The sequence below is a fragment of the Salmo trutta genome, chromosome 13, assembly GCF_901001165.1.
Source record: "Salmo trutta chromosome 13, fSalTru1.1, whole genome shotgun sequence".
Classification (NCBI taxonomy): Eukaryota; Metazoa; Chordata; class Actinopteri; order Salmoniformes; family Salmonidae; genus Salmo; species Salmo trutta.
This window is the reverse complement of record NC_042969.1, coordinates 60,998,257-61,025,657: the sequence shown is the minus strand read 5'-3', so window position 1 is coordinate 61,025,657 and position 27,401 is coordinate 60,998,257. Positions and strand designations below refer to the sequence as shown.

The window sequence follows — 27,401 nt, the reverse complement described above, 5'->3', positions numbered from 1 at the left end:
CCTCTTTAAATAGACTAGTCACTGATTTGCTGCTATTTATTATAATTATCCCCCATTTACGTCTCAAATGGAAGCATTTAAAGAGAATATAATGGTGTTTTATTGAATCTTTCGTTGCTTTTCTTTCTAATCTCTCACAATAGTCCTCTCTGTCAGGAGAAACTGGCTGATGCTGAAACCAGTATATTTTTGTTCTAACTAAAACATGGGTAGTGTTGTCCGAACTTAAACATGAGCAGCTCTGTTCCATCTGAAACATGGTTAGTTCTGTTCCATCTAAAACATGGTTAGTTCTGTTCCATCTGAAACATGGTTAGTTCTGTTCCATCTGAAACATGGTTAGTTCTGTTCCATCTGAAACATGGTTAGTTCTGTTCCATCTGAAACATGGTTAGTTCTGTTCCATCTGAAACATGGTTAGTTCTGTTCCATCTGAAACATGGTTAGTTCTGTTCCATCTGAAACATGGTTAGTTCTGTTCCATCTAAAACATGGTTAGTTCTGTTCCATCTGAAACATGGTTAGTTCTGTTCCATCTGAAACATGGTTAGTTCTGTTCCATCTGAAACATGGTTAGTTCTGTTCCATCTGAAACATGGTTAGTTCTGTTCCATCTGAAACATGGTTAGTTCTGTTCAAATTTAAACGTGTATACTTCTGTTCTATCTGAGTGATCGTCCCTCCAGAGGGTTATGTTTCATTTAGAACTATCTGTATGACCTCATTAGAAATTAACATGTTCGAAATAAACATCAGAACCATGGTCCAGTTTACCGCCATGTTTGAAGAACACTCTGGAGTAAACACTCTTAACTGGGTCTTTGACAACGTGGTCAGCTGTAATGGTTTGTTGATATTGTAGTTTGTTGATATAATGGTTTGTTGTGTTTCTAACAGAGATATTACCTTGATGGGGTCCAGCATACAACAGCCTAGTGCTAGTGATTGGATATGTCTCAAATGGCACCCTATACCCTATATAGTGCACTACTTTTGACCAGGACCCATAGCCTCAGTCTGGATACAGGCAGTTATTAAGTAGTTATTGTAGCTGCACTTTGACAGACAGTGTTTTTAGTAGTTATTGTAGCTGCACTTTGACAGACAGTGTTTTTAGTAGTTATTGTAGCTGCACTTTGACAGACAGTGTTTTTAGTAGTTATTGTAGCTGCACTTTGACAGACAGTGTTTTTAGTAGTTATTGTAGCTGCACTTTGACAGACAGTGTTTTTAGTAGTTATTGTAGCTGCACTTTGACAGACAATGTTGTAAGTAGTTATTGTAGCTGCACTTTGATGGACAGTTCTTAAACAAGCCTCTAAAATCATCTGCAGGCAGTAAAGGGCAGGCCTGAAAGACACCAAGTATTACTATTAGCCTGCCCTGTTCCTTCATTCCTTCCGTCCTTCCTTCCTTCCTTCCTTCCTTCCTTCCTTCCTTCCTTCCTTCCTTCCTTCCTTCCTTCCTTTCTCTCCTCTCCTCTCCGATGAATAACCTCAATGGAAATGGGAATAAGTAGAGTCATGTCATTGGTGTCCTGTGGTCCCATTTGGCCAAATAAGGACATCGTACAGACTTAAGTCACTATACCACTATACAGTGAGCTCCAAAAGTGTTGGGACAGTGACACACTTTTTGTTGATTCGGGACTGTACTCCAGCACTTTGGATTTGGAATGATAAAATGACTATGAGGTTAACGTACACACTGTCTGCTTTAATGTGAGGGTATTTTCATCCGTACCGGGTGAACTGTTTAGGAATTGCAGACCTTTTTGTACATAGTCCCTCCATTTTAAGGGACCAAAAGTATTGGGACAAATTCCCTTATGGGTATTTAAGTAGTAAAACGTTTAGTATTTAGTCCCATATTCCCTAGCACTTTATGATTACATCAAGCTTGTGACTCTACAAACCTGTTCGATTCATTTAGAGTTTGTTTTGGTTGTGCTTCAGATTATTTTGTGCCCAATTGAAAAGAATGGTAAATAATGTATTTTGGAGTCACTTTTATTGTAAATAAGAATAGAATGTGTTTCTAAACACTTCTACATTAATGTGGATGCTACCATGATTATGGATAGCCCTGAATATAATCAGGAATAATAGTGAGCGAGAAAGTCACAGACATACAAATATTATAACCCTAAAACAAGCTAACCTCTCACAATTACAGTAACAGGGGAGGTTAGCATTTTTGAGGGGGTATGATATACAGTTGAAGTCGGAAGTTCACATACACCTTAGCCAAATACATGTAAACTCCGTTTTTCACTATTCCTGACATGTAATCCTAGTAAAAATACCCTGTCTTAGGTCAGTTAGGATCACCACTTTATTTTAAGAATGTGAAATGTCAGAATAATAGTAGAGAGAATTATTTATTTCAGCTTTTATTTCTTTCATCACATTCCCAGTGGGTCAGAAGTTTACATACACTCAATTAGTATTTGGTAGAATTCCCTTTAAATTTAACTTGGGTCAAATGTTTCGGGTAGCCTTCCACAAGCTTCCAACAAGAAGTTGGGTGAATTTTGGCCCATTCCTCCTGACAGAGCTGGTGTAACTGAGTCAAGCTTGTAGGCCTCCTTGCTCACACACACTTTTTCAGTTCTGCCCCAAAATGTTCTATAGGATTGAGGTCAGGGCTTTGTGATGGCCACTCCAATACCTTGACTTTGTTGTCCTTAAGCCATTTTGCCACAACTTTGGAAGTATGCTTGGGGTCATTGTCCATTTGGAAGACCCATTTGCGACCAAGCTTTAACATCCTGACTGATGTCTTGAGATGTTGCTTCAATATATCCACATAATTTTAATTCCTCATGATGCCATCTATTTTGTGAAGAGCACCAGTCCCCCCTGCAGCAAAGCACCCCCACAACATGATGCTGCCACCCACGTGCTTCACGATTGGGATGGTGTTCTTTGGCTTGCAAGCCTCCCCCTTTTTCCTCCAAACATAACGATGGTCATTATGGCCAAACAGTTCTATTTTTGTTTCATCAGACCAGAGGACATTTCTCCAAAAAGTACGATCTTTGTCCCCATGTGCAGTTGCAAACTGTATTCTTGTTTTTTTATGGTGGTTTTGGAGCAGTGGCTTCTTCCTTGCTGAGCGGCGTTTCAGGTTATGTCAATATAGGACTCGTTTTACTGTGGATATAGATACTTTTGTGCCTGTTTCCTCCAGCATCTTCACAAGGTCCTTTGCTGTTATTCTGGGATTGATTTGCACTTTTTGCACCAAAGTACATTCTCTAGGAGACAGAACGCATCTCCTTCCTGAGCGGTATGATGGCTGCGTGGTCCCATGGTGTTTATACTTGCATACTATTGTTTGTACAGATGAACGTGGTACCTTCAGGCATTTGGAAATTGCTCCCAAGGATGAACCAGACTTGTGGAGGTCTACCATTTTTTTCTGAGGTCTTGGCTAATTCTTTTGATTTACATTAAAACGAGTTTTAATGGCTCCAACATAACTGTATGTAAACTTCCGACTTCAACGCAAATGTGCGTCTGTAATGTTCTCATTCAATTAATTATTCACGATTCATTCAGGACTATCCATAATCATGGTAGCATTTACATTAATGTAGAAGTGTATAGAAACGTTATATTCTTATTTACAGTAAAAGTGACTCCAAAATGACACATTATTCAGCATTAATTTCTATTGGGCACAAACTAATCTGAAGAGTCACAAGCTTGATGTAATTGTTGTGTGCTAGGAATATGGGACCAAATACTCAACTTTTGACTACTTTAATACACATGAAAGTGAATTTATCCCAATATGTTTGAGCTCACGGTATATACTGTAGCTATACCACTATACTATACTATGACTATACTTCTCTACAGTATATCACTATACTATAACTGTCTCCAGTGCCAATACTAGCCTAGTTCATCACTACAAACCAGCTCCCACTGTCCTAGATTGGGCTGTATTTGTGTTGTGAAATTGTTTTCAGTCCTTTTATTTCCCACTTCACCATTTTATTTTGAGTCATGGCTGTCAGGTTTTACTGCCTTTTACCAACAGAACACATTCCCTGTGGAGCCGGGGTGTTAAATCTGTCTTTGTCTCCACAGCCCCGAGACACACACACACACACATTCAGGAGCGATGGGATTTAAATACACAGAGAAAAAAGGAGAGAAGATAGTGTTTTTATACATTTATTGCACTGCACTTAAATTCTAAAAGCATCCGTGAATAATGGCCGCCATGTTTCCTCTTGGTTATCAGGTCTGGAAAATGAGCTTTTAAAATGCAGTTTGAAATCCATTTGTGTGATTGATGTGTGACAGGGCTAATACATTTAGCCAGTTTCTGGGAGGCTTGGCCTCAGTCATTCTTTATGCCTGTCCTGAAGCCCCACTACGAGGGGAGAACGGGGAAGTGGAGAGCCAGTCAGTCGTCCTCACAGATCCCATTGAGATAAACTGGCTGTCACTGCCTTGCACTTTACAGTCTGTACAGTCTGTATTGATCAAATGTTCAGTATATAGTCCAATTATTGTATGCAAGTCATTACCCTCATATCATTTAGTAGTATTTGTCTGTTTCTGTAAGTCTGTAAGCCTAACATCAATAGAAGACCTTAGCTGGCAGACATTTACTAAATCTTTGTAAAGTATCAAACAGATTTTGTAACCCGCCTGGAGGACATCTGTGTCTGAAGCTGTTCTAGGGTCAAATTATTTCCCTGCATGCATTTCTCTGTCTCATGCATGAAATTAAGCTTTTTGTGCTCATATTGGATTCACCAAAGCAAAGTAGACATATAGCTTCAGATGCTAGAGAATATCAGACATGTCCTATTAGCTGGATTTGAGTGAATTCATGGATGAGAACATAACAGTTTTAACACCTCTCAGTATGCAAAATCTAGCTTTGTTTCCTTCTCTCTCACTCTGCTCCGAATATACTCTTACAATACACTTACAATACCATCAGTACACTCCGAATACCATCGGTACACTCCGAAAACCATCAGTACACTCCGAATACCATCAGTACACTCGAATACCATCAGTACACCCGAATACCATCAGCACACTCAGAAAACCATCTGCACACTCCGAATACCATCAAATACAGTACACTCCGAATACCATCAGTACACTCCGAATACCATCAGTACACCCGAATACCATCTGCACACTCAGAATATATCAAATACAGTACACTCAGAATACCGTATGTACACTCCGAATACCACCTGCACACTCTGAATACCATCTGCACACTCCGAATACCATCTGTACCCTCCGAATACCATCAGTACACTCCAAATACCATCAAATTCAGTACACTCCGAATACCATCAGTACACTCAGAATACCATCAGTACACTCAGAATACCATCAAATTCAGTACACGCCGAATACCATCAGTACACCCCGAATACCGTCAGTACACTCAGAATACCATCAGTACACTCAGAATACCATCAGTACACTTCGAATACCACCTGTACACTCAGAATTCCACCATTACACTCAATACCATCAGTACTCTCCGGATACCATCAGTATTCTCCGGATACCATCATTACACTCTGAATACCATCAGTACTCTCCGGATACCATCAGTACACTCTGGATACCATCAGTACTCTCCGGATACCATCTGTACACTCCGGATACCATCTGTACACTCAGGATACCATCAGTACTCTCCGGATACCATCAGTACTCTCCGGATACCATCAGTACTCTCCGGATACCATCTGTACACTCAGGATACCGTCAGTACTCTCCGGATACCATCGGTACACTCTGGATACCATCGGTACACTCTGGATACCATCAGTATACTCCGGATACCATCAGCACACTCAGTATACCAAATGGAACTACTTTTGACCAGAGCCCTTAGGTGTGTAGTATTTTAGGTGTGTGTGTGTGTGTGTGTGTGTGTGTGTGTGTGTGTGTGTGTGTGTGTGCGTGTGTGTGTGTGAGCTGACTGAGAAGCCCCCTATGGGAGCCGTTCCCTATGTAGTGCACTTCTTTAAACCAGGGCCCATAGTGCGCTATATAGGGTATGTATAGGGAATAGGGTGCCATTAGGAAGACATCCCGGACCACCCTCACTGATCTGCCTGGCCCAGCCTCCTTCAGCACAGCAGCTTGGCACGACGGTCCAGAACCTGTCTGGTGCCAACCGCACGATTTAGAGTATCACTGGCCCCTCTCTCCTTCTCCCCTCTCCCTTTCTTCCTCGCCCTTTTTCGCTTTCTCTTTCTTCTTCACTACTAAGCCACCTCCGAAGTGAAAGCATATGCTGTGGGATGAGGTTGGGGGGGGGATCATCATGTTTGCTTGGTTAATCAATTCATGTAATCTTGGGGTTGGCTTGTTTAATGTTTGATTCATATTAGCTATATACAAATGAAAACAGTTTGGCTTGTAGTTTAGGTTGCTGTACAACAATGATTATCCTTCAGCAAATCAAATCTCATGCATCATATGTATTTAATATGTTTAATACATTGCAGAGCAAATGTTCAAAGCAGCTCCTTCCTCGTCCACCACGGTAGGCAGACTATTTGCAGTGGGAATTAGGGGTTATAATCTGTAACGGTAATCTCTCGTCTGCCTACAGTGGATTTACATTTTTCCGGCTATGTAATCTATCGTTTACAATATCATTTACGTGGCTTTGCCCCTCCACCTACTGACATCTCTGTTCTTCAGCTTCAAACCTGCTGGGAGACTGACAGACATGGGACAAGCTCTAGACGTGCAGATACTCTGCGCACACACACACACACACACACACACACACACACACACACACACAGTTGATTGATGCTTAACTGAGACTGAGGTCTCGTGGCTGTCAGAGGCCTGCTAAGTCTCCTGAGCCTTCAGCTTACTGACAGTTGTAGATATTACATTCATATTATATTCATATTATATTCACAGAACGGTTTGGTGATGTGATCCCCTTGTAACACGTTAATCTGTTTAGGCTGACTCAATATTATGGCAGAGAAGAGAGAGATTGGGGGTGTGGGGGAAGGTATACAATGGAAGCCCTGGCTGCTAGCCAGACTGCCAATGCTAGAGGTGGATTGGCAACAGGGAGGCTGTCTGGGTTGTTGTTGTTTGTGGTGGTAATACACACTGACTGGATCATTTACAAGGTGGAGGTGGAGGATGGATTGGCAACAGGGAGGCTGTCTGGGTTGTTGTTGTTTGTGGTGGTAATACACACTGACTGGATCATTTACAAGGTGGAGGTGGAGGTATCATTTTAATATGGTCGTATATTGGTAAAAGGTAAATAAAAGAGCCCTATACCTGGCCAAAGGTAGTTCACTATACACTGAGTGTACAAAACATGGATCGTCTGCTCTTTCTATGATATAGACTGACCAGGTGAATCCAGGTGAAAGCTATGATCCCTTATTGATGTCACTTGTTAAATCCACTTCAATCAGTGTAGATGAAGGGGAGGAGACAGGTTAAAGAAAGATTTTTAAACTATGAGACAATTGAGACATGGATTGTGATTGTGTGCCATTCAGAAGGTGAATGGGCAAGAAAACATATTTAATTGCCTTGAACGGGGTATAGTAGTAGGTGCGAGGAGCACCGGTTTGAGTGTCAAGAACTGCAACGCTGCTGTGTTTTTCACACTCAACAGTTTCCCCCCATGTATCAAGAATGGTTCAGCACCCAACGGACATCCAGCCAACTTGACACAACTGTGGGAAGCATTGGAGTCAACATGGGCCAGAATCCCTGTGGAATACTTTCGTCACCTTTTAGGGTCCATGGACCAATGAAATTGAGGTTGTTCTGAGGGCAAAGGGGGGGTGCAACTCAATATTAGGAATATGGTGCCTTGTGGGACACCGTCAGAGGAGCAGGAGGACTGTGTAGTTCCTCACTCTGGTCTAGATGGAGAGGATGAAGATGAAGCACATGGTCCATTGATGTGACTGAGGATCTTCTCAGACCAAACTGTCATCTGCTCTACTATCATTTTAATCATCACTCTCTCCCTCGCTCCATATTTCTCTCCACAGCTCCGTTTAGAGTACGTAAATGACTTGCAGTGTTTTTCTACTTTTAGTTCCCCTTGAAGGAAACACAAAGCCTTTGAAATGTGTCCAGCCAGAGCTGCACTTAGTAACCTGATACTGGGTCCACTGCTTAATGGTTTGCATTAGCTGCAAGCAATAAAACTATCCTCCTTCCCTGGTCCTCCCTGCTAATGTTGGAATAATCATTTACAAAGATGGTTTCCACATGCTGGAGCTGTTCCCTTCTTCCTCTCCTGTTTTTAAGGCTCTAATTCACTCTTATTAATAATGAATAAAAATGCAGTTTTCTTTTGGGTTGCCCCAGGGCTCTGAGAATCATTTCAATGAATATTTCAATACATTAATTTAATCATGGTTCCACATACCCACACAGGGAGGGAAGGAGTGAGAGAGGGAAGGTTGCTGTTTTATAGTTCTCAGACTCTCCCCATCATTAAACCCCACGTTGCTGCCTCCCTCTCTCCATGGCTCACTGCCTCCCTCCTCTCTCCCTGCCTGCCTCCCTCCCTCCCTCCTATCTCCCTGCCTCCCCTTTCCTTCTCCCTCCCTCCTATCTCCCTGCCTCCCCTTTCCTTCTCCCTCCCTCCCTCCTCTCTTCCTACCTCCCCTTTCCTTCTCTCTCTCTCTCTCTCTCTCTCTCTCTCTCTCTCTCTCTCTCTCTGCCTCCCTCTCTCTCTCTCTCTCTCTCTCTGCCTCCCTCCCTCCTGCCCTTACTCCCTCCCTGCCTAGGTTGAGGGTCCTACCTCTCTGATTTACAAATCTTGTTAAAAAACATAGTAAAAACGGAGGCAAGCTGTGCCATTTAGACTTGTAATTTGATGCTGTATTTGTTAATGGGAGTGTTAGTGATTTATAGTGTAGTGGCTTCTGCTGCTGCTGCTGTGGGGCTCCTGGTGTTGCGCTGCTGTGTGTGTGTACTCTATGTAGCCCCCAGTGCGTGTGTGTGTGTGCGTGCGTGCGTGTTCGTGTCGTCCGTATGTGTATATTCTAACCTGCTCTCAGTCTAACCTGTTTATCTCTGTCTAACCTGTCTATGTCTGTATGTCTCTCAGTCTAACCTGTTTATCTCTGTCTAACCTGTCTATGTCTGTATGTCTCTCAGTCTAACCTGTCTATGTCTGTATGTCTCTCAGTCTAACCTGTATATCTCTGTCTGTCTCTCATTCTAACCTGTCCATCTGTCTTTCTCTCAGTCTAACCTGTTCATCTCTATCTGTCTCTCAGTCTAACCTGTCTATCTCTGTCTGTCTCTGTCTAACTTGTCTGTCTCTGTCTAACCTGTCTATCTCTGTCTGTCTCTGTCTATCTCTGTCTAACCTGTCTATCTCTGTCTGTCTCTCAGTCTAACCTGTCCGTCTCTGTCTGTCTCTCAGTCTAACCTGTCCGTCTCTGTCTGTCTCTCAGTCTAACCTGTCTATCTCTGTCTAACCTGTCTATCTCTGTCTGTCTCTCAGTCTAATTTGTCCGTCTCTGTCTGTCTCTCAGTCTAACCTGTCTGTCTCTCAGTCTAACCTGTCCATCTCTGTCTGTCGCTCAGTCTAACCTGTCTGTCTCTCAGTCTAACCTGTCTATCTATGTCTGTCTCTCAGCCTAACCTGTCTATCTCTGTCTGTCTCTCAGTCTAACCTGTCTGTCTCTGTCTGTCTCTCAGTCTAACCTGTCTGTCTCTGTCTGTCTCTCAGTCTAACCTGTCTGTCTCTGTCTGTCTCTCAGTCTAACCTGTCTGTCTCTCAGTCTAACCTGTCTGTCTCTCAGTCTAACCTGTCTATCTCTGTCTGTCTCTCAGTTTAACCTGTCTGTCTCTGTCTGTCTCTCAGTCAGCTGAATGACTTCTGGCGTCTGGACTACTGGGAGGACGACCTACGGAGGAGGCGGAGATTCGTACGGAACCCCTTTGGCTCCACCCACCTGGACATCCCCTGCAAGACGTTAGACGACTATGGTTAGTCAGCATGCTCCTGGCTGATTGATTTACAGTAGATAAACAGACTACTGTAGACCCAGAGGATAACACAGTAGCGTATTTGGCGACACTAACCCACTATCGGGACACTGTAACAAGCAACCTTATTTCAACAGTTTTTCTTGTCAACTGTTAGGTTCTTATTTTTCAGAGTAAATAACTCACGGACATAGAAGCTTTAACCAAGTTTAATCATTCCCCAAAGGTTCTGTACAGCTGAAAACAGACAGCTAAAGATTTCAGACTTCACAGTTTATATGCATCCTACTTAAGACACTCCCCTTTCTCTCCAATCCTTACATGTTATGGCTCTACAGGAAGCTAATAAAGAGGGTAACAGGATTCCAAACATTTATTACTCTCTTAAGAGAATCTGTCCTCACCTCCTGACCTCAACCCCTCTTTCATCTAATACACATTCCGAAGCCTTCTTCTTTCCTCTGAGAACCCTTAACTTCTAACATAACCCAGTCTCTTTCATTTCCTATCATTCATTTCATATCTCAATGTTCAAAGTTTAGCACATCCCAACACAACTATACTTGATATCTGCTTCTAACCATTTCCTCTATTCTACAAAGTCTGTAGAAGTAACTAGTCTCCTGATGGAATGGGACCATTTTTACTCAGTGTTTAGGGTTTGGTCAATACATGACAGGGTCAGGGGCATATATGACAGTAGCTGCTGTCTCTCTCCACACAGTACAATCCTGTTATTCATAATGTTGTATGATCCCAGACAGCCACTGGGTTCTTCTCACTGTCAAGGCCAGCCTAATAAAGTGAGGAGCTATAGAGGGTCTCAGTGTCCTCAGGGTCCAGGGTTGAACCGTGTACTATGGGCAGGGCCTGTTGCTGAGCTGAGAGAAGTTTATTGTCATTTTTATAGGAAACATATTTACTGCCTCTGTCAATTGAACATGACACGTCTGTTCAATGAAACATTAAAATTTTTGTAGACTTTTCATTTGACTGTTGTGCTCTTAGTCACAAACTTTCCCTCATTGAGCTGACTAGGGGTGCGTCCCAAATTACATCATGTTTCCTATATAGTCCACTACTTTTGACCAGAGCGCTGTGGACCCTGGTCAAGAGTGGTGCACTATATACTGCAGGGAATAGGGTGCCATTTTGGACGCCGCCTAGCAGAGCAGATGGAGTAAAGGAACAAGGGGAACAAAATCTACTGATTTAGAAACTACAAAATGCTCTCACATCAAACAAAACATGCAATAAATTAAAACGTCATTCATTTCTGTGATGCTAGTAAATCCTATTGTTCCAAGTTGTCTGCACTCATCGGGAGGTATGAACGGAGGTGAGCAGTCACTAGGCCAGTTCTCTAACCCATGCCTGATGACCCAGGTCTGGTATGAGGAGGACCAGGAGTTTGACCTCCAGGAGAAACTCTGAGCCCTAGTTCTCTGGGCCCTAATACTCGTCTTTGTGTAACAGAGGTTGCTTCCCGAATGGTGCCCTTTTGACCAAAGGCCCTGGTCAAAAGTAGTGCACTATGTAGGCAATAGGGTGCCATTTGGGATACATATAGCTGTGCCGGGGGAGCCAACTGTTGGTTCAGCATGTCATCTGGCCTCTCAGCTCTGTGTCACTGCCAGAACACACACACACCCAACACACACACACCCAACACACACACACCCAACACACACACACCCAACACACACACACACCCAACACACACACACCCAACACACACACGCCAGTTCTGCGGATAACACACACACACCCAACACACACACGCCAGTCCTGCGGATAACACACACACACCAGATGGTTTCTCTCTGGGCTGCAGGTGGCCCATGTTAATGGCACACACACAATAATGACACTGTCTGCTCCTTATTTCTGTCTCAACCATCCAGACACCTACTCGAGGACAAGGAGAACAACATTTTGCAACATTCATTATGAGAGACAGAGAGAGACTGCGTTTGAGGCTGGTTCTAATAGCCTTGTATTTAGCAGCCATGATGATCATACTTCAATAACTAGAGAGAGAGACTACTTGCCTGGTCATAAATGTCATTCTCACCAGTTTCACTCACTGGGGAAACATCATGTCAGAAGAGAAAGGTTTTTAATGTTTGAAAGCTGTCTGTAGACAGATAGTAACCCACTAGTGACTGACAATCTCAGTACTTGTGTTCAGTAAGTCATTTTTTCCCAGTTTATTCTTTGGGAGCTTCTTGAATGTGTGGATTGAAATGTCTACGTGTGTGTACATCTATTAGCAACATTGACAGGGTGAGGAGGACTAAGGAGGGTTAGCTTTGTGTCTCTGCCCTCTGTCTGTCTGTATGACTATACCTTCTCTGTTCTGTAGCAGCAGCTGCAGCAGAGGATATAGTTAGCTGATTGGAGCTGGGGAACCATGAAATGGAAGTCAGGTTCATATTGATCCAGTGTTTAACAGGCTGTTCTACCTCCAGGTGTCCTTGCTACCCTGCTCAGGTGGACAGGCTGGCTGTGTCCCTAATGGCACCTTATTCCCACTACTTTTGAACAGAGCCCCATAGGTTCTGGTCAAAAGTAGTGCACTATATAAGCAGGGTGCAATTTGGGACACAACCAGGCTCTCTCTGACCCTCTGCTACTCACACACACTGATCTTTATAGCTCATTACAGCAGAATTCACACACACATGCACACACCCATTCACGCACACGCGTACACACACAAACACAAACACACACACTACTGCACCCCGGGACGACATGTATAGCTTATTACAGCATTAGAACACACATCATCACTAGCTATCATTCCATAAATTATCCTCTCTAGTCTGCCGTTTCCTGGTTTAGTCTGCCGTTCCCTGGTTTATTATCAAGACTAATGAAGATTCACTCTGAAGGAGACGAGAGCTGCATGTTGTCTGACTGACTTTTAATGAGCTCTCTGAGGTATAACACTGTGGAGCATGTCTGAAAACTCAATAATACTGTAACTAAAGTGATAAATAAAGGTATAGCTACAGGGCATGTAGCTACAGGGCATTTAGCTACAGAGCATCTAGCTACAGGGCATCTAGCTACAGAGCATCTAGCTACAGGGCATCTAGCTACAGGGCATCTAGCTACAGAGCATCTAGCTACAGGGCATCTAGCTACAGGGCATCTAGCTACAGGGCATCTAGCTACAGGGCATCTAGCTACAGGGCATGTTGCTACAGGGCATGTAGCTACAGAGCATCTAGCTACAGGGCATCTAGCTACAGGGCATCTAGCTACAGGGCATGTAGCTACAGGGCATCTAGCTACAGAGCCTCTAGCTACAGGGCATCTAGCTACAGGGCATCTAGCTACAGGGCATCTAGCTACAGGACATCTAGCTACAGGACATCTAGCTACAGAGCATCTAGCTACAGGGCATCTAGCTATAGAGCCTCTAGCTATAGAGCCTCTAGCTACAGGGCATCTAGCTACAGGGCATCTAGCTACAGGGCATGTAGCTACAGGGCATGTAGCTACAGGGCATGTAGCTACAGGGCATCTAGCTACAGGGCATCTAGCTACAGGGCATCCAGCTACAGGGCATCTAGCTACAGGGCATCTAGCTATAGAGCATCTCGCTACAGGGATTCTAGTTACAGGGCATCTAGCTACAGGGCATCTAGCTACAGGGCATCTAGCTACAGAGCATCTAGCTACAGAGCATCTAGCTACAGAGCATCTAGCTACAGGGCAAGCTACAGGGCTTCTAGCTACAGAGAATCTAGTTTCAGATCATCTAGCTATAGAGCCTCTAGTTACAGGGCATCTAGCTACAGAGCATCTAGCTACAGGGCATATAGCTATAGAGCATCTAGCTACAGGGCATGTAGCTACAGAGCATCTAGCAACACCATCTAGCTACAGGGCATCTAGGCCAGGGCTGGTCCCCAGGTATAGCAAAAGGGCATCTAGCTACAGAGCATCTAGCTACAGAGCATCTAGCTACAGGGCATCTAGCTACAGAGCATCTAGCTACAGGGCATATAGCCATAGAGCATCTAGCTACAGGGCATGTAGCTACAGAGCATCTAGCAACACCATCTAGCTACAGGGCATCTAGGCCAGGGCTGGTCCCCAGGTATAGCTACAGAGCATCTAGCTACAGAGCATCTAGCTACAGGGCATCTAGCTACAGAGCATCTAGCTACAGGGCAAGCTACAGGGCTTCTAGCTACAGAGAATCTAGTTTCAGATCATCTAGCTATAGAGCCGCTAGTTACAGGGCATCTAGCTACAGGGCATCTAGCTACAGAGCATCTAGCTACAGGGCATCTAGCTACAGAGCATCTAGCTACAGGGAAAGCTACAGGGCTTCTAGCTACAGAGAATCTAGTTTCAGATCATCTAGCTATAGAGCCTCTAGTTACAGGGCATCTAGCTACAGGGCATCTAGCTACAGAGCATCTAGCTACAGGGCATCTAGCTACAGAACATCTAGCTACAGGGCTTCTAGCTACAGAGAATCTAGTTTCAGATCATCTAGCTATAGAGCCTCTAGTTACAGGGCATCTAGCTACAGAGCATCTAGCTACAGAGCATCTAGCTACAGAGCATCTAGCTACAGGGCATATAGCTATAGAGCATCTAGCTACAGGGCATGTAGCTACAGAGCATCTAGCAACACCATCTAGCTACAGGGCATCTAGGCCAGGGCTGGTCCCCAGGTATAGCTACAGGGCATCTAGCTACAGAGCATCTAGCTACAGAGCATCTAGCTACAGGGCAAGCTACAGGGCTTCTAGCTACAGATAATCTAGTTTCAGATCATCTAGCTATAGAGCCTCTAGTTACAGGGCATCTAGCTACAGAGCATCTAGCTACAGGGCATCTAGCTACAGAGCATCTAGCTACAGGGCATCTAGCTACAGAGCATCTAGCTACAAGGCAAGCTACAGGACGTCTAGCTACAGATAATCTAGTTTCAGATCATCTAGCTATAGAGCCTCTAGTTACAGGGCATCTAGCTACAGAGCATCTAGCTACAGAACATCTAGCTACAGAGCATCTAGCTACAGGGCATATAGCTATAGAGCATCTAGCTACAGGGCATGTAGCTACAGAGCATCTAGCAACACCATCTAGCTACAGGGCATCTAGGCCAGGGCTGGTCCCCAGGTATAGGGGTGTGGTAATGAGATACTCCTGCCCTGTTAGTGTGTTACGGTCTCTACTCTCTGTCTACTGTTTCTACTTTCAGTCTCTATTATATGTCTCTACTCTGTTTCTACTCTCTGACTGTTCTCTCTGTCTTTACTCTCTCTCTACTCGCTCTTTCTACTCTCTCTAATTGCTGTTTCTACTCTGTTTCTATTCTCTCCCTCTCTGTTTTTACTCTCTGACTCTACTCTGTTTCTACTCTCTCTCTACCCTCTTCCTTTCTCTCTCTCTAATCTGTGTATCTACTCTTTGTTTTTACTCTCGGTTTCTACTGTCTTTACTCAGTTTCTATTCTCTCTTTACTTTCTGTGTCTACTCTCACTACTCTCTGTTTTCACTCTCTCTACTCTCTGTTTTTACTCTCTGATTCTACTCTGTTTCTACTCTCTCTCTCTCCACTCTCTGTTTCTACTCTCTCTACTCTCTGTTTCTACTCTCTCTACTCTCTGTTTTTACTCTCTGACTCTATTCTGTTTCTACTCTCTACTCTTTTCCGTTCTCTGTCTCTAATCTGTGTATCTACACTCTGTATCTACTCTCGGTTTCTACTCTCTGTTTCTACTCTCGCTCTTTACTCTCTGTCTCTACTCTCTGTTTCTACTCTGTTTCTTCTCTCTCTACTTACTGTTTCTACTCTCTTCCTTTTTCTGTCTCTACTCTCTCTTTCTCTCTGTCTCTGCTCTGTTTCTACTCTCTTTCTACTCTGTTTCTACTTTCTCTCTCTACTCTCTGTCTCTACTCTGTTTCTACTCTCCCGCTACTCTGTTTCTACTCTCTGTTTCTATTCTCTGTCTCCTCTGTTTCTACTCTCTCTCCTCTCTGTTTCTACTCTCTGTATCTACTCTGTTTCTACTCTCTCTACTCTCTGTTTCTACTCAGTCTTTATTCTCTGTTTCTGCTCTCTCTGTGTCACTACTCTGTCGCTAATCTCGCTCTACTCTGTCTCTACTCTCTGTTTCTACTCTCTCTACTGTGTCTACTCTCTCCCAGTACTCTCTGTTTCTACTCTCTCTACTCTCTGTCTCTACTCCTACTCTCCCTCTCTATGCTGTCTCTACTGTCTCTACTCTGTTTCTACTCTGTCTCTACTCTCTCTTTACTCTTTGTTTCTCCTCTCTGTTTCTACTCTCTCTACTCTCTCGCTCTCTATTTTCTCTACTCTGTCTATACTCTCTGTCTCTACTCTCCCTCTCCACTCTGTCTCTACACTCTCTACTCTCTGTCTCTACTCTCTGTTTCTACACTCTCTGTGTCTCTACTCTGTTTCTACTCTCTGTGTATCTACTCTCTCTGTCTCTACTCTGTTTCTACTTGCTCTGTGTCTCTACTCTCTGTCTCTACTCTGTCTCTACTCTGTTTCTTCTCTGTTTCTACTCTCTCTCTATGCTTTGTTTCTACTCGCTATCTCTACTCTCTATTTCTACTCTGTCTCTACTCTCTGTTTCTACTCTGTTTCTACTGTCTCCTCTCTGTTTCTACTCTGTCTTTCCACTCTCTGTCTCTAGTCTGTGTTTCTACTCTCTTTCTACTCTCTGTTTCTACTTTCTCTCAGTACTCTCTGTCTCTTATATTTTCCTGTTTGCAACTGAGCAGCGTCTCCCAGCGTTCAGACTAGCCCAGGATTCAGTGATGCTGGACAGCTTGTATCGTGTGGAATGTGAATTCTGTGGAGAGAGAGTGGTGGGGTGGGGTGAGGCGTGGGGGAGAGATCTAGGACTGATGTAGGCTGGAAAACAGAAGAGAAGAGGGGACTACAGTTAAGGAAACACTACTATGTGATTAGGAAATGCTACTATATGAAACGCAGTTTATGAAGCAGTGCAAGGAGACAGAGTGGCGTTCTGCCCTGTTATCACTCTGTAGGATTTTCATTTCATAAAGCATAGACATTACAGAGACAGGTAGGCATGGGTTAAGGCTGGCTGAGTTAAGGGTAGAGGGACACCCTCATCTGGGAACAGAGTCCGGAGAGAGGGAAGAGGCAAGAGAGGAGGAGGAAAAAGCCCATTCTGCATTGCCGTTACAGTCCAAAACAAACGCTTGAACTTTGCATCTGTCTCCGATTCCACTGTTCTGGGCGGGATCTGTGTTGGTAGCGTGGAGGCATAGGAGGAAAAGTTCTCTCCAAAATGGTTCTGGTCAGGTCGCTATTGTGCCAGACGAACACACAACATAAAGCTTTTGGGGTTCCAAAACATAAATGACAGATTTTCAGACTTTTTCTTTTGCAGTAAATATACATGTCCTGCATAGCAGTGTTGCCCATTGTGTTTGATCCAGTTCGTGTAATTTACGTAGAATATGTGTTCTTCCAAAAAAAACTCCACTGTAATTCTAAGGTTTCATGCTTTATTTATGGTTGTATATAGTGAATTATTCCAAAGTATATTTGCCATCAGCCTTATTCCTCTGTTGGGAAATGTACTGTAGCAGAGTAGGCTGTTAAGTGAAACATCATGTGATAGAGTTTCTCCTTAAGGAGCGAGAGGTTGGGGCGTATGAGACGCAGGAGACCAAGAAAAACACATGCTCCCTGAGTCTGACTGAGGCTATAAAAATGAAAGGTTCATGCCACAGAATACTCCAGAATTCTCCCAATATATAAAACATAGACTGTTATATCACAGTTTGATTCAGGAGCCTGTGCTTCTTTTTAAAAGCATTTCAACTATTATCTATTCCACATTGAACAGTAAAACTACTGAACATTAAAATAGTTCCTTTCTCTGAGATTGTTAACTTTATTTGACCAAAGCTGAAAGCCCATATCTACTTTCTATCGTCACCCTCAAACTGGGAGGGAAACGTTGAAAATGTGTCATTCTGTCCTGTTGGCATGGCGATAGGGAATGAGTGTCAGGTGATATTAGCTCTGCTCTCTCTCTTCCTCCTCTCTCTCTCTCTCTCTTTCTCTCTCTCTCCCTCCCCCTCTCTTTCGCTCTCCTTTCGCTCTCCCTCTTTTTATCTCTCTCTCCCCCTCCCTTCCTCTCTCTCACCCCCTGCTCTCTCACCCTCCCTCTCTTCTCTCTCTCTCTACTCTCTTTCTCCCCCTCTCTCTCTCTCTATATATATATATATTTCTCTCCATATTATGGTAGGCTTTAACCCTACTATATGGTAGGCCTTTTCTTGATGGTTCTGAATCATAAACCTGTTCATGAATTGGGTATGGTAGATATTTGATGTGTCATTGGCATTCTTCCTATATAAAAACACTATCAATGATAAATGGTTTAATCTACTTATTCTGGATTGACTATAAAACGCTGTTGCATCCCAAATGATTTGCCATAATTTCCGCCATATGATTATGTGGGTCTTCCAAGGCCACTGTATTAGTAGTGGAAGTGAGGCAGAAGGCCTTGGGTGATTGGAGTGTAGAAGGAGGACTACTATATTGGTTAACCCTGATGCAAGTAGAGTTTGTGATAGTGCTGCTATCTGTGCTTCAGGGTTAGGGGCTGTGGGATGAGGTCCTGTTTAGGTCACAGACTAAAGAAATGAATTATGATAGAAACAAAGTGGCCCAATCTCTTTTCTCCTCCTCTGTGTGTTGTGAGGGGAAAGGTGGAGGATTTAAAAGATTTCTAATGAGGCAGCAATGACACCTCAGCGCTGCCAAATTTTAGTGTTGACAAACGGCCGTCTATCTCACCGCCCGCTTTGATTTGAGAACATCTCCGAGTGTAGTGGCTATCAATCATAACAAGATGGATATTCATGTCAGCTCATTGTCTCTGTCCCTGTCCTGCTTCTTTCTTTCTGATTATTTAAAACCCTATATTCTACCCCTTGATAATTGAATTGTGTTGTGGACAAAGCAGTTTGCTCGGTCCCCGCCTCTCACTCTTTTTCTTTCGCTCTCCCCTTCTCTCTCTCTGTTTCACTTTCTCTGTCGCTCTCTTTCTCTGTCTCTCTCTCTGTCTCTGTCTCTCTCAATTCAATTTCAATCTAATAAGGGGCTTTATTGTCATGGGAAACATATGTTAACATTGCCAAAGCAAGTGAAATAGATAATAAACAAAGTGAAATAAACAATAACAAATGTACAGTAAACATTACACTTACAAAAGTTCCAAAAGAATAAAGACATTTCAAATGTTATGTCTATATGCAGTGTTGTAATGATGCGCAAATAGTTAAAGTACAAAAGGGAAAATAAATATAGGTTGCATTTGCAATGGTGTTTGTTCTTCACTGGTTGCTCTTTTCTTGTAGCAACAGGTCACAAATCTTGCTGCTGTGATATTTCACCCAATAGATATGGGAGTTTATCAAAATTGTATTTGTTTTCGAATTCTTTGTGGTTCTGTGTAATCCTGATGGAAATCTATGTCTCTAATATAGTCATACATTTGGCAGGAGGTTAAGAAGTGCAGCTCAGTTTCCACCTCATTTTGTGGGCAGTGTACATAGCATGTCTTCTCTTGAGAGCCAGGTCTGCCTTCAACGGCCTTTCTCAATAGCAAGGCTATGCTCACTGAGTCTGTACATAGTCAACAATTTCCTTAATTTTGGGTCAGTCACAGTGGTCAGGTATTCTGCCACTGTGTACTCTCTGTTTAGGGCCAAATAGCATTCTAGTTTACTCTGTTTTTTTGTAAATTCTTTCCAATGTGTCAAGTAATTATCTTTTTGTTTTCTCATGATTTGGTTGGGTCTAATTGTGTTGCTATCCTGGGGCTCTGTGGGGTGTGTTTGTGTTTGTGAACAGAGCCCCAGGACCAGCTTGCTTAGGAGGCTCTTCTCCATGTTTTTTTCTGTAGGTGATGGCTTTGTTATGGATTGCTTCCTTTTAGGTGGTTGTAGAATTTAAAATCTCTTTTCTGGATTTTGATAATTAGTGGGTATCGACCTAATTCTGCTCTGCATTCATTATTTGGTTTTTTACCTTGTACACGTAGGATATTTTTGCAGAATTCTGCATGCAGAGTCTCAATTTGGTTTTTGTCCCATTTTTTGTGAATTCTTGGTTGGTGAGCAGACCCCAGACCTCAAAACCATAAAGGGCAACGGGTTCTATGACTGATTCAAATATTTTTAGTCAGATCCTAATTGGTATGTCGACTTTTATGTTCCTTTTGATGGCATAGAAGGCCTTTCTTACCTTGTCTCTCAGATCGTTCACAGTTTTGTGGAAGTTACCTGTGGCGCTGATGTTTCGGTATGTATAGTTTTTTGTGTGCTCTATGGCAACGGTGTCTAGATGGAATTCGTATTTGAGGTCCTGGGAACTGGACCTTTTTTGGAACACATTTTTCTCTTACTGAGATTTACTGTCAAGGCCCAGGTCTGACAGAATCTGTGCAGAAAATCTAGGTGCTGCTGTAGGCCCTTATTGGTTGGGGACAGAAGCACCAAATCATCAGCAAACAGTAGACATTTGACTTCAGATTCTAGTAGGGTGAGGCCGGGTGCTGCAGACTTTTCTAGTCGCCTCGCCTATTCGTTGATATATACAGTTGAAATCGGACGTTTACATACTCCTAGGTTGGAGTCATTAAAACTCATTTTTCAACTAATCCACACATTTCTTGTTAACAAACTATAGTTTTGGCAAGTCGGTTAGGACATCTACTTTGTGTATGACATAAGTAATTTTTCCAACAATTGTTTACAGACAGATTATTTCACTTATAACTCACTATATCACAATTCCAGTAGGTCAGAAGTTTACATACACTAAGTTGACTGTGCCTTTAAACAGCTTGGAAAATTCCCCAAAATTATGTCATGGCTTTAGAAGCTTCTGATAGGCTAATTGACATAATTTGAGTAAATTGTAGGTGTACCTGTGGATGTATTTCGAGGCCTACCTTCAAACTCCCTGCCTCTTTGCTTGACATCATGGGAAAATCAAAAGAAATCAGCCAAGACCTCAGAAAAAAATGTGTAGACAAGTCTGGTTCATCCTTGGGAGCAATTCCAAATGCCTGAAGGTACCACGTACATCTGTACAAACAATAGTACACAAGTATAAACACCATGGGCCCACGCAGCCATCATACCGCTTAGGAAGGAGGCGCATTCTGTCTCCTAGAGATGAAAGTACTTTTATGCAAAAAGTGCAAATCAATCCCAGAACAACAACAAAAGACCTTTTGAAGATGCTGGAGGAAACAGGTACAAAAGTATCTATATCCACAGTAGAAAGAGTCCTATATCGACATAACCTGAAATGCCGCTCAGCAAGGAAGAAGCCACTGCTCCAAAACCGCCATAAACAAACAGACTACCATTTGCAACTGCACATGGGGACAAAGATCATACTTTTTGGAGAAATGTCCTCTGGTCTGATTAAACAAAAATAAACTGTTTGGCCATAATGACAATCGTTATGTTTGGAGGAAATAGGGGGAGGCTTGCAAGCCGAAGAACACCGTCCCAGCTGTGAAGCACGGGGGTGGCAGCATCATGTTGTGGGGGTGCTTTGCTACAGTAGGGACTGGTGTACTTCACAAAATAGATGGCATCATGAGGATGGAAAATTATGTGGATATATTGAAGCAACATCTCAAGACATCAGTCAGGAAGTTAAAGCTTGGATGCAAATGGGTCTTCCAAATGGACAATGACCCCAAGCATACTTCCGAAGTTGTGGAAAAATGGCGTAAGGACAACAAAGTCAAGGTATTGGAGTGGCCATCACAAAGCCCTGACCTCAATCCTATAGAAAATTTGTGGGCAGAACTGAAAAGGCGTGTGCGAGCAAGGAGGCCTACAAACCTGACTCAGTTACAGCAGCTCTGTCAGGAGGAATGGGCCAAAATTCACCCAAGTTATTGTGGGATGCTTGTGGAAGGCTACCCAAAACGTTTGACCCAAGTTAAACAATTTAAAGGCATGCTACCAAATACTAATTGAGTGTATGTAAACTTCAGACCCACTGGGAATGTGATGAAAGAAATAAAAGTTGAAATAAATCATTCTCTCTACTATTATTCTGACATTTCACATTCTTAAAATAAAGTGGTGATCCTAACTGACCTAAGACATGGAATTTTTACTAGGATTAAATGTCAGGAATTGTGAAAAACCGAGTTTAAATGTATTTGGCTAAGGTGCATGTAAACCTCTGACTTCAACTGTATGTTGAAGAGGGTGGGGCTGAAGCTGCATCCCTGTCTCACCCCCCAGGCCTCTGGAAAGAAATGTGTATTTTTTTAAACATTTTTAACCGCACACTTGTTGTTTGTGTACATGGATTTTATAATTTTGTATGTTTTTCCCCCAACACCACTTTCCATCAATTTGTATAGCAGGCCCTCATGCCAAATTGAGTCAAAAGCTTTTTTGAAATCGACAAAGCAGGAGAAGACTTTGCCTCTGTTTTAGTTTGTTTGTTTGTCAATTAGTGTGTGGATGATGAATACATCGTATGGTAATTTTGGTAAAAAGCCAATTTGACATTTGCTCAGTACATTGTTTTCGCTGAGGAAATGCACGAGTCTGCTGTTAATGATAATGCAGAGGATTTTCCCAAGGTTGCTGTTGATGCATATCCCATGGTAGTTATTGGGGTCAAATATGTCTCCACTTTTGTGGATTGGGGTGATTAGTCCTTGGTTCCAAGTTTTGGGGAATATGCTAGAGCTGAGGATGATGTTGAAGAGTTTAAGTATAGCCAATTGGAATTTGTGGTCTGTATATTTTATCATTTCATTTAGGATACCATCAACACAACAGGCCTTTTTGGGTTGGAGGTTTTGTATTTTGTCCTGTAGTTCATTCAATGTAAAATCAAATCAAATCGAATCAAAGTTTATTTGTCACGTGCGCCGAATACAACAGGTGTAGACCTTACAGTGAAATGCTTACTTACAGGCTCTAACCAATAGTGCAAAAGAGCTATTAGGTGAACAATACGTAAGTAAAGAAATAAAAACGACAGTAAAAAGACAGTGAAAAACAGTAGTGAGGCTATATACAGTAGCGAGGCTATAAAAGTAGCGAGGCTACATACATACACCGGTTAGTCAGGCTGATTGAGGTAGTGTGTACATGTAGATGTGGTTAAAGTGACTATGCATATATGATGAACAGAGTAGCAGTAGCATGAAGAGGGGTTGGCAGGTGGTGGGTGGCGGGACACAAGGCAGATAGCCCGGTTAGCCAATGTGCGGGAGCACTGGTTGGTCGGGCCAATTGAGGTAGTATGTACATATATACATGAATGTATAGTTAAAGTGACTGTGCACATATGATAAACAGAGAGTAGCAGCAGTGTAAAAGAGGGGTGGGGGGGCACACAATGCAAATAGTCTGAGTAGCCATTAGATTACCTGTTCAGGAGTCTTATGGCTTGGGGGTAAAAACTGTTGAGAAGACTTTTTGTCCTAGACTTGGCACTCCGGTACTGCTTGCCATGCGGTAGTAGAGAGAATAGTCTATGACTGGGGTGGCTGGGGTCTTCGACAATTTTTAGGGCCTTCCTCTGACACCGCCTGGTGTAGAGGTCCTGGATGGCATGCAGCTTAGCCCCAGTGATGTACTGGGCTGTAATCACTACCCTCTGTAGTGACTTGCGGTCGGAGGCCGAGCAATTGCCATACCAGCAGTGATGCAACCAGTCAGGATGCTCTTGATGTTGCAGCTGTAGAACCTTTTGAGGATCTCAGGACCTATGCCAAATCTTTTTAGTTTCCTGAGGGGAAATAGGCTTTGTCGTCCCCTCTTCACAACTGTCTTGGTGTGTTTGGACCATTCTAGTTTGTTGGTGATGTGGACACCAAGGAACTTGAAGCGCTCAACCTGCTCCACTACAGCCCCGTCGATGACAATGGGGGCTTACTCGGTCCTCCTTTTCCTGTAGTCCACAATCATCTCCTTAGTCTTGGTTACGTTGTTATTCTGGCACCACCCAGCCAGGTCTCTGACATCCTCCCTATAGGCAGTCTCGTCGTTGTCGGTGATCAGGCCTACCACTGTTGTGTTGTCTGCAAACTTAATGATGGTGTTGGAGTCGTGCCTGGCCATGCAGTCGTGGGTGAACAGAGAGTACAGGGGGGAACTGAGCACGCACCCCTGGGGGGCTCCAGTGTTGAGGATCAGCGTGGCAGATGTAATTGGAGAATCCAGTGTGTTCTGGTAGTCGTTAATAGTTGACTAAGATTTGTATTTGATCATGTAGATGTTTTTGCTGTTTGTTCTTTGTTATTGAGCCAAAACGATTGGAGAAGTGGTTTATCCATACATCTCCATTTGGATAGATATCTCTTCATGTTATTGTTTGTTTAGAGTTTTCCAATTTTCCCAGAGGTGGTTAAATTCTATGGATTCTTCAATTGCATTGAGCTGATTTCTGACGTGCCGTTCCTTCTTTTTCCATAGTGTATTGCTGTATTGTTTTAGTGATTCACCATAGGGAAGGCGTAGGCTCAGGTTTTCTGGGTCTCTATGTTTTTGGTTGGATAGGTGTCTCAGTTTTTTCTTAGGTTTTTGCATTCTTCATCAAACCATTTGTTATTGTTGTTAATTTTCTTAGGTTGTCTGCTTGAAATTTTTAGATTTGATAGGAAAGCTTAGAGGTCAAATATACTGTTTAGGTTTTCTACTGCCAAGTTTACACCTTCACTATTGCAGTGAAACATTTTGTCCAGGAAATTGTCTAGAAGGGATTGAATTTGTTTCCGCACTACTTTCCTTCCAACTATAGCGTTTCTTAATATTATTCAGTTCCTTTGGCTTTGATGGCTCATGATTGAGCAAAGCTCTGTTCAAGTAGAGTGTGATTTTGCTGTGATCTGATAGGGGTGTCAGTGGGCTGACTGAACGCTCTAAGAGACTCTGGGTTGAGGTCAGTGATAAAGTAGTCTACAGTACTACTGCCAAGAGATGAGCTATATGTGTACCTACCATAGGAATCCCCTCGAAGCCTACCATTGACTATATACATACCCAGCAGCCGACAGAGCTGCAGAAGTTGTGACCCATTTTTGTTGGTTATGTTGTCGTAGTTGTGTCTAGGGGGGCATATGGGGGAGGGAATGCTGTCACCTCCAGGTAGGTGTTTGTCCCTCTGTGTGCTGAGGGTGTCAGGTTCTTGTCCAGTTTTGGCATTTAGATCCCCACAGACTAGTACATGTTCCTGGGCCTGGAAATTGTTGATCTCCCACCCTATGATGGAGAAGCTGTCATCGTTAAAGTATGGGGATTCTATTGGGGGGATATAGGTAGCACACACGAGGACATTTTTCTCTGTTGAGATCATTTATTTATTAATTTCTAGCCAGATGTAAAATGTTCCTGTTTTGACTAATTTAATAGTGGGTTAGGTCTGCTCTATACCGAATTAGCATACCCCCTGAGTCTCTTCTCTGTTTCACACCTGGTAGTTTGGTGGATGGGACTACTAGCTCTCTGTAGCCTAGAGGGCAACCAATGGGTTCCATCTCCTTTATACCATGTTTCTTGTAGGATGAAAATGTCTGTATTTCCAATTTCTTTGAAGTCTAGGTTCCTACTCTTTAGGCCAAAATTACTTCAGACCTTGTATATTCCAGGATGAAATAGTAAAAGCTTTGTATTCCATAGTTTCTAGTGACATTTTTGTTTGGTTTAGGCCCAGAACATTACAGTAGGTGTGAGCAGAGCATGTTGAGCATCTGATACATACCTCTTAGGTCACAGGATGGGGCTTGGGCGGGTGTAATAGTGGGGGTTGGGCCGGTTGCTCTGCTCAATGCCTGAGCATATGTCCTGCTGTCATGTTGAGGTCATTGCCACAAGGGAGGGGGGCATGGGGTGGGCAGAAGGGGCATAGGTCTGATATGGGGGGTGCTATATAGAGTGTCGCCAGGGTTTGCTGGGGTGGTCTTAGCTGGGTGGGGTGTGGCTGGTGATGCTGTGGTCTGGGTGTAGGTCCTCTTGGCGTGGGTTCTCTCGGTGCAGGTCCTTCAGGAGGGGGTCTTACAGGTCTAGGAGGGTGTCTCGCTGGTCTGGGCGGGGTGTCCATTGCTCTGTTGCTCCTGTGTGTGGTGCTGGGTCCTGGCAAAAGTTGGGATTGCTCCCTTGTAGAGGTGGACCTGGTCGTAAAGGCTGTTCAAGTCCAGGGTGGAATGATGGGCCAGGTAGACAGTAGGTTTTGAGGCACAGTCCTGGGAAAAGCTTGCATACACCCACTGGCAGGGTGAAAGTATTTTTGTGGTTGCAGGGTGGAGATAACCAATTGTGCGTTGGGGAAAGTGGAAAAAGGTTTTTCACTCCCTCACTCTTAGAACCCCTAAAAGTCCTGCTGAAACTGCATGAGGATGCCCCGCTCCATTACTGTCCCAGACTTGTACACGTTGACAGAGGTTGTTTCAATTTCCTCAATGTCTATCATTCTAAGTTTCCACCCTGAGACAATACCCTCTCTCTTGACATAGGGGTAGTGTGCTCTTATAGCATTGCGCCATGCCAGGGGATGGTCTATGTGGAAAATTAAGTTGCTTACCTTCCCCTCTTTGTAGCAGTCAGCAAATAGTGTCTTTGGATTGTCCTTGAGGATTTTTTTTGTACTTATTCTGTGTAGTGTTATTTTTGATATCCATTGGGTACTGTATTGTAATAACCTCTGGACAGGGATAAGCCATGGGGGCTTCAAGGCCTCTACATTTGGGTTGGGGAGGAGGGGCTGTGGAACTCTCCTGCCATTGTTAGGCTCAAGAGTTTTCATACCTCTCACTTCACACTTCAGCACTAATTGATCAGGTCAGTTTCTTTCCTAGCAGCTTGGTAGCTTAGTACTCTTATTTATGAAGCTTTATATAACAAAAGTACCTAGAGATTATTGTCTTTTACTTTTTGGCTTCAGAAGTAGCTTATATTACTCATTCAGTTTTGTGTTGGATGGTATTTCCAGGTTCCGCTGTGTTTCTTCTGCAGGTTTTGGTTTGTTAGAAGTTTTTTCTTGATATTCCTTGGTAGTAATAGTCCATTCAAGTAATTTTGTCCAAAATCAAGGTTTTAGGTGTTGAATTGTGTTTGGATTGAAGGTTTTGATGTTGAGGTTAGTATCCTGTATAAGTCCTTGTGAAAACATTCACGTTTAACTACATTTAATCAACTCTAACTCTATCTTTTTGCTCAGGAGCTCCTGCTCTCAGTCTCGCTCTCTCTCGGTCTCTCTCTCTCTCTGTCTCCCTCTTATTGATGTTGGTGGCGTGCCTGTAGAAATCAGCATGGTTTGTTTAGTCTAGTTCCCACTCAGGTCCTCTG

General features: G+C 43.2%; 1 protein-coding gene across 4 annotated transcripts in view; it reads left to right on the top strand.

Moving 5' to 3' along the window:
* Nucleotides 1-27,401, top strand: part of LOC115206229 (neurobeachin-like) — a 308,527-nt gene that overhangs the window by 142,313 nt on the left and 138,813 nt on the right. For all 4 annotated transcript variants that reach the window (XM_029772948.1, XM_029772946.1, XM_029772945.1 and 1 more), the window contains one exon: nucleotides 9,886-10,010. In XM_029772948.1, coding sequence (XP_029628808.1) covers nucleotides 9,886-10,010 — 125 coding nt within the window. The remainder of the gene's footprint in view (nucleotides 1-9,885; nucleotides 10,011-27,401) is intronic.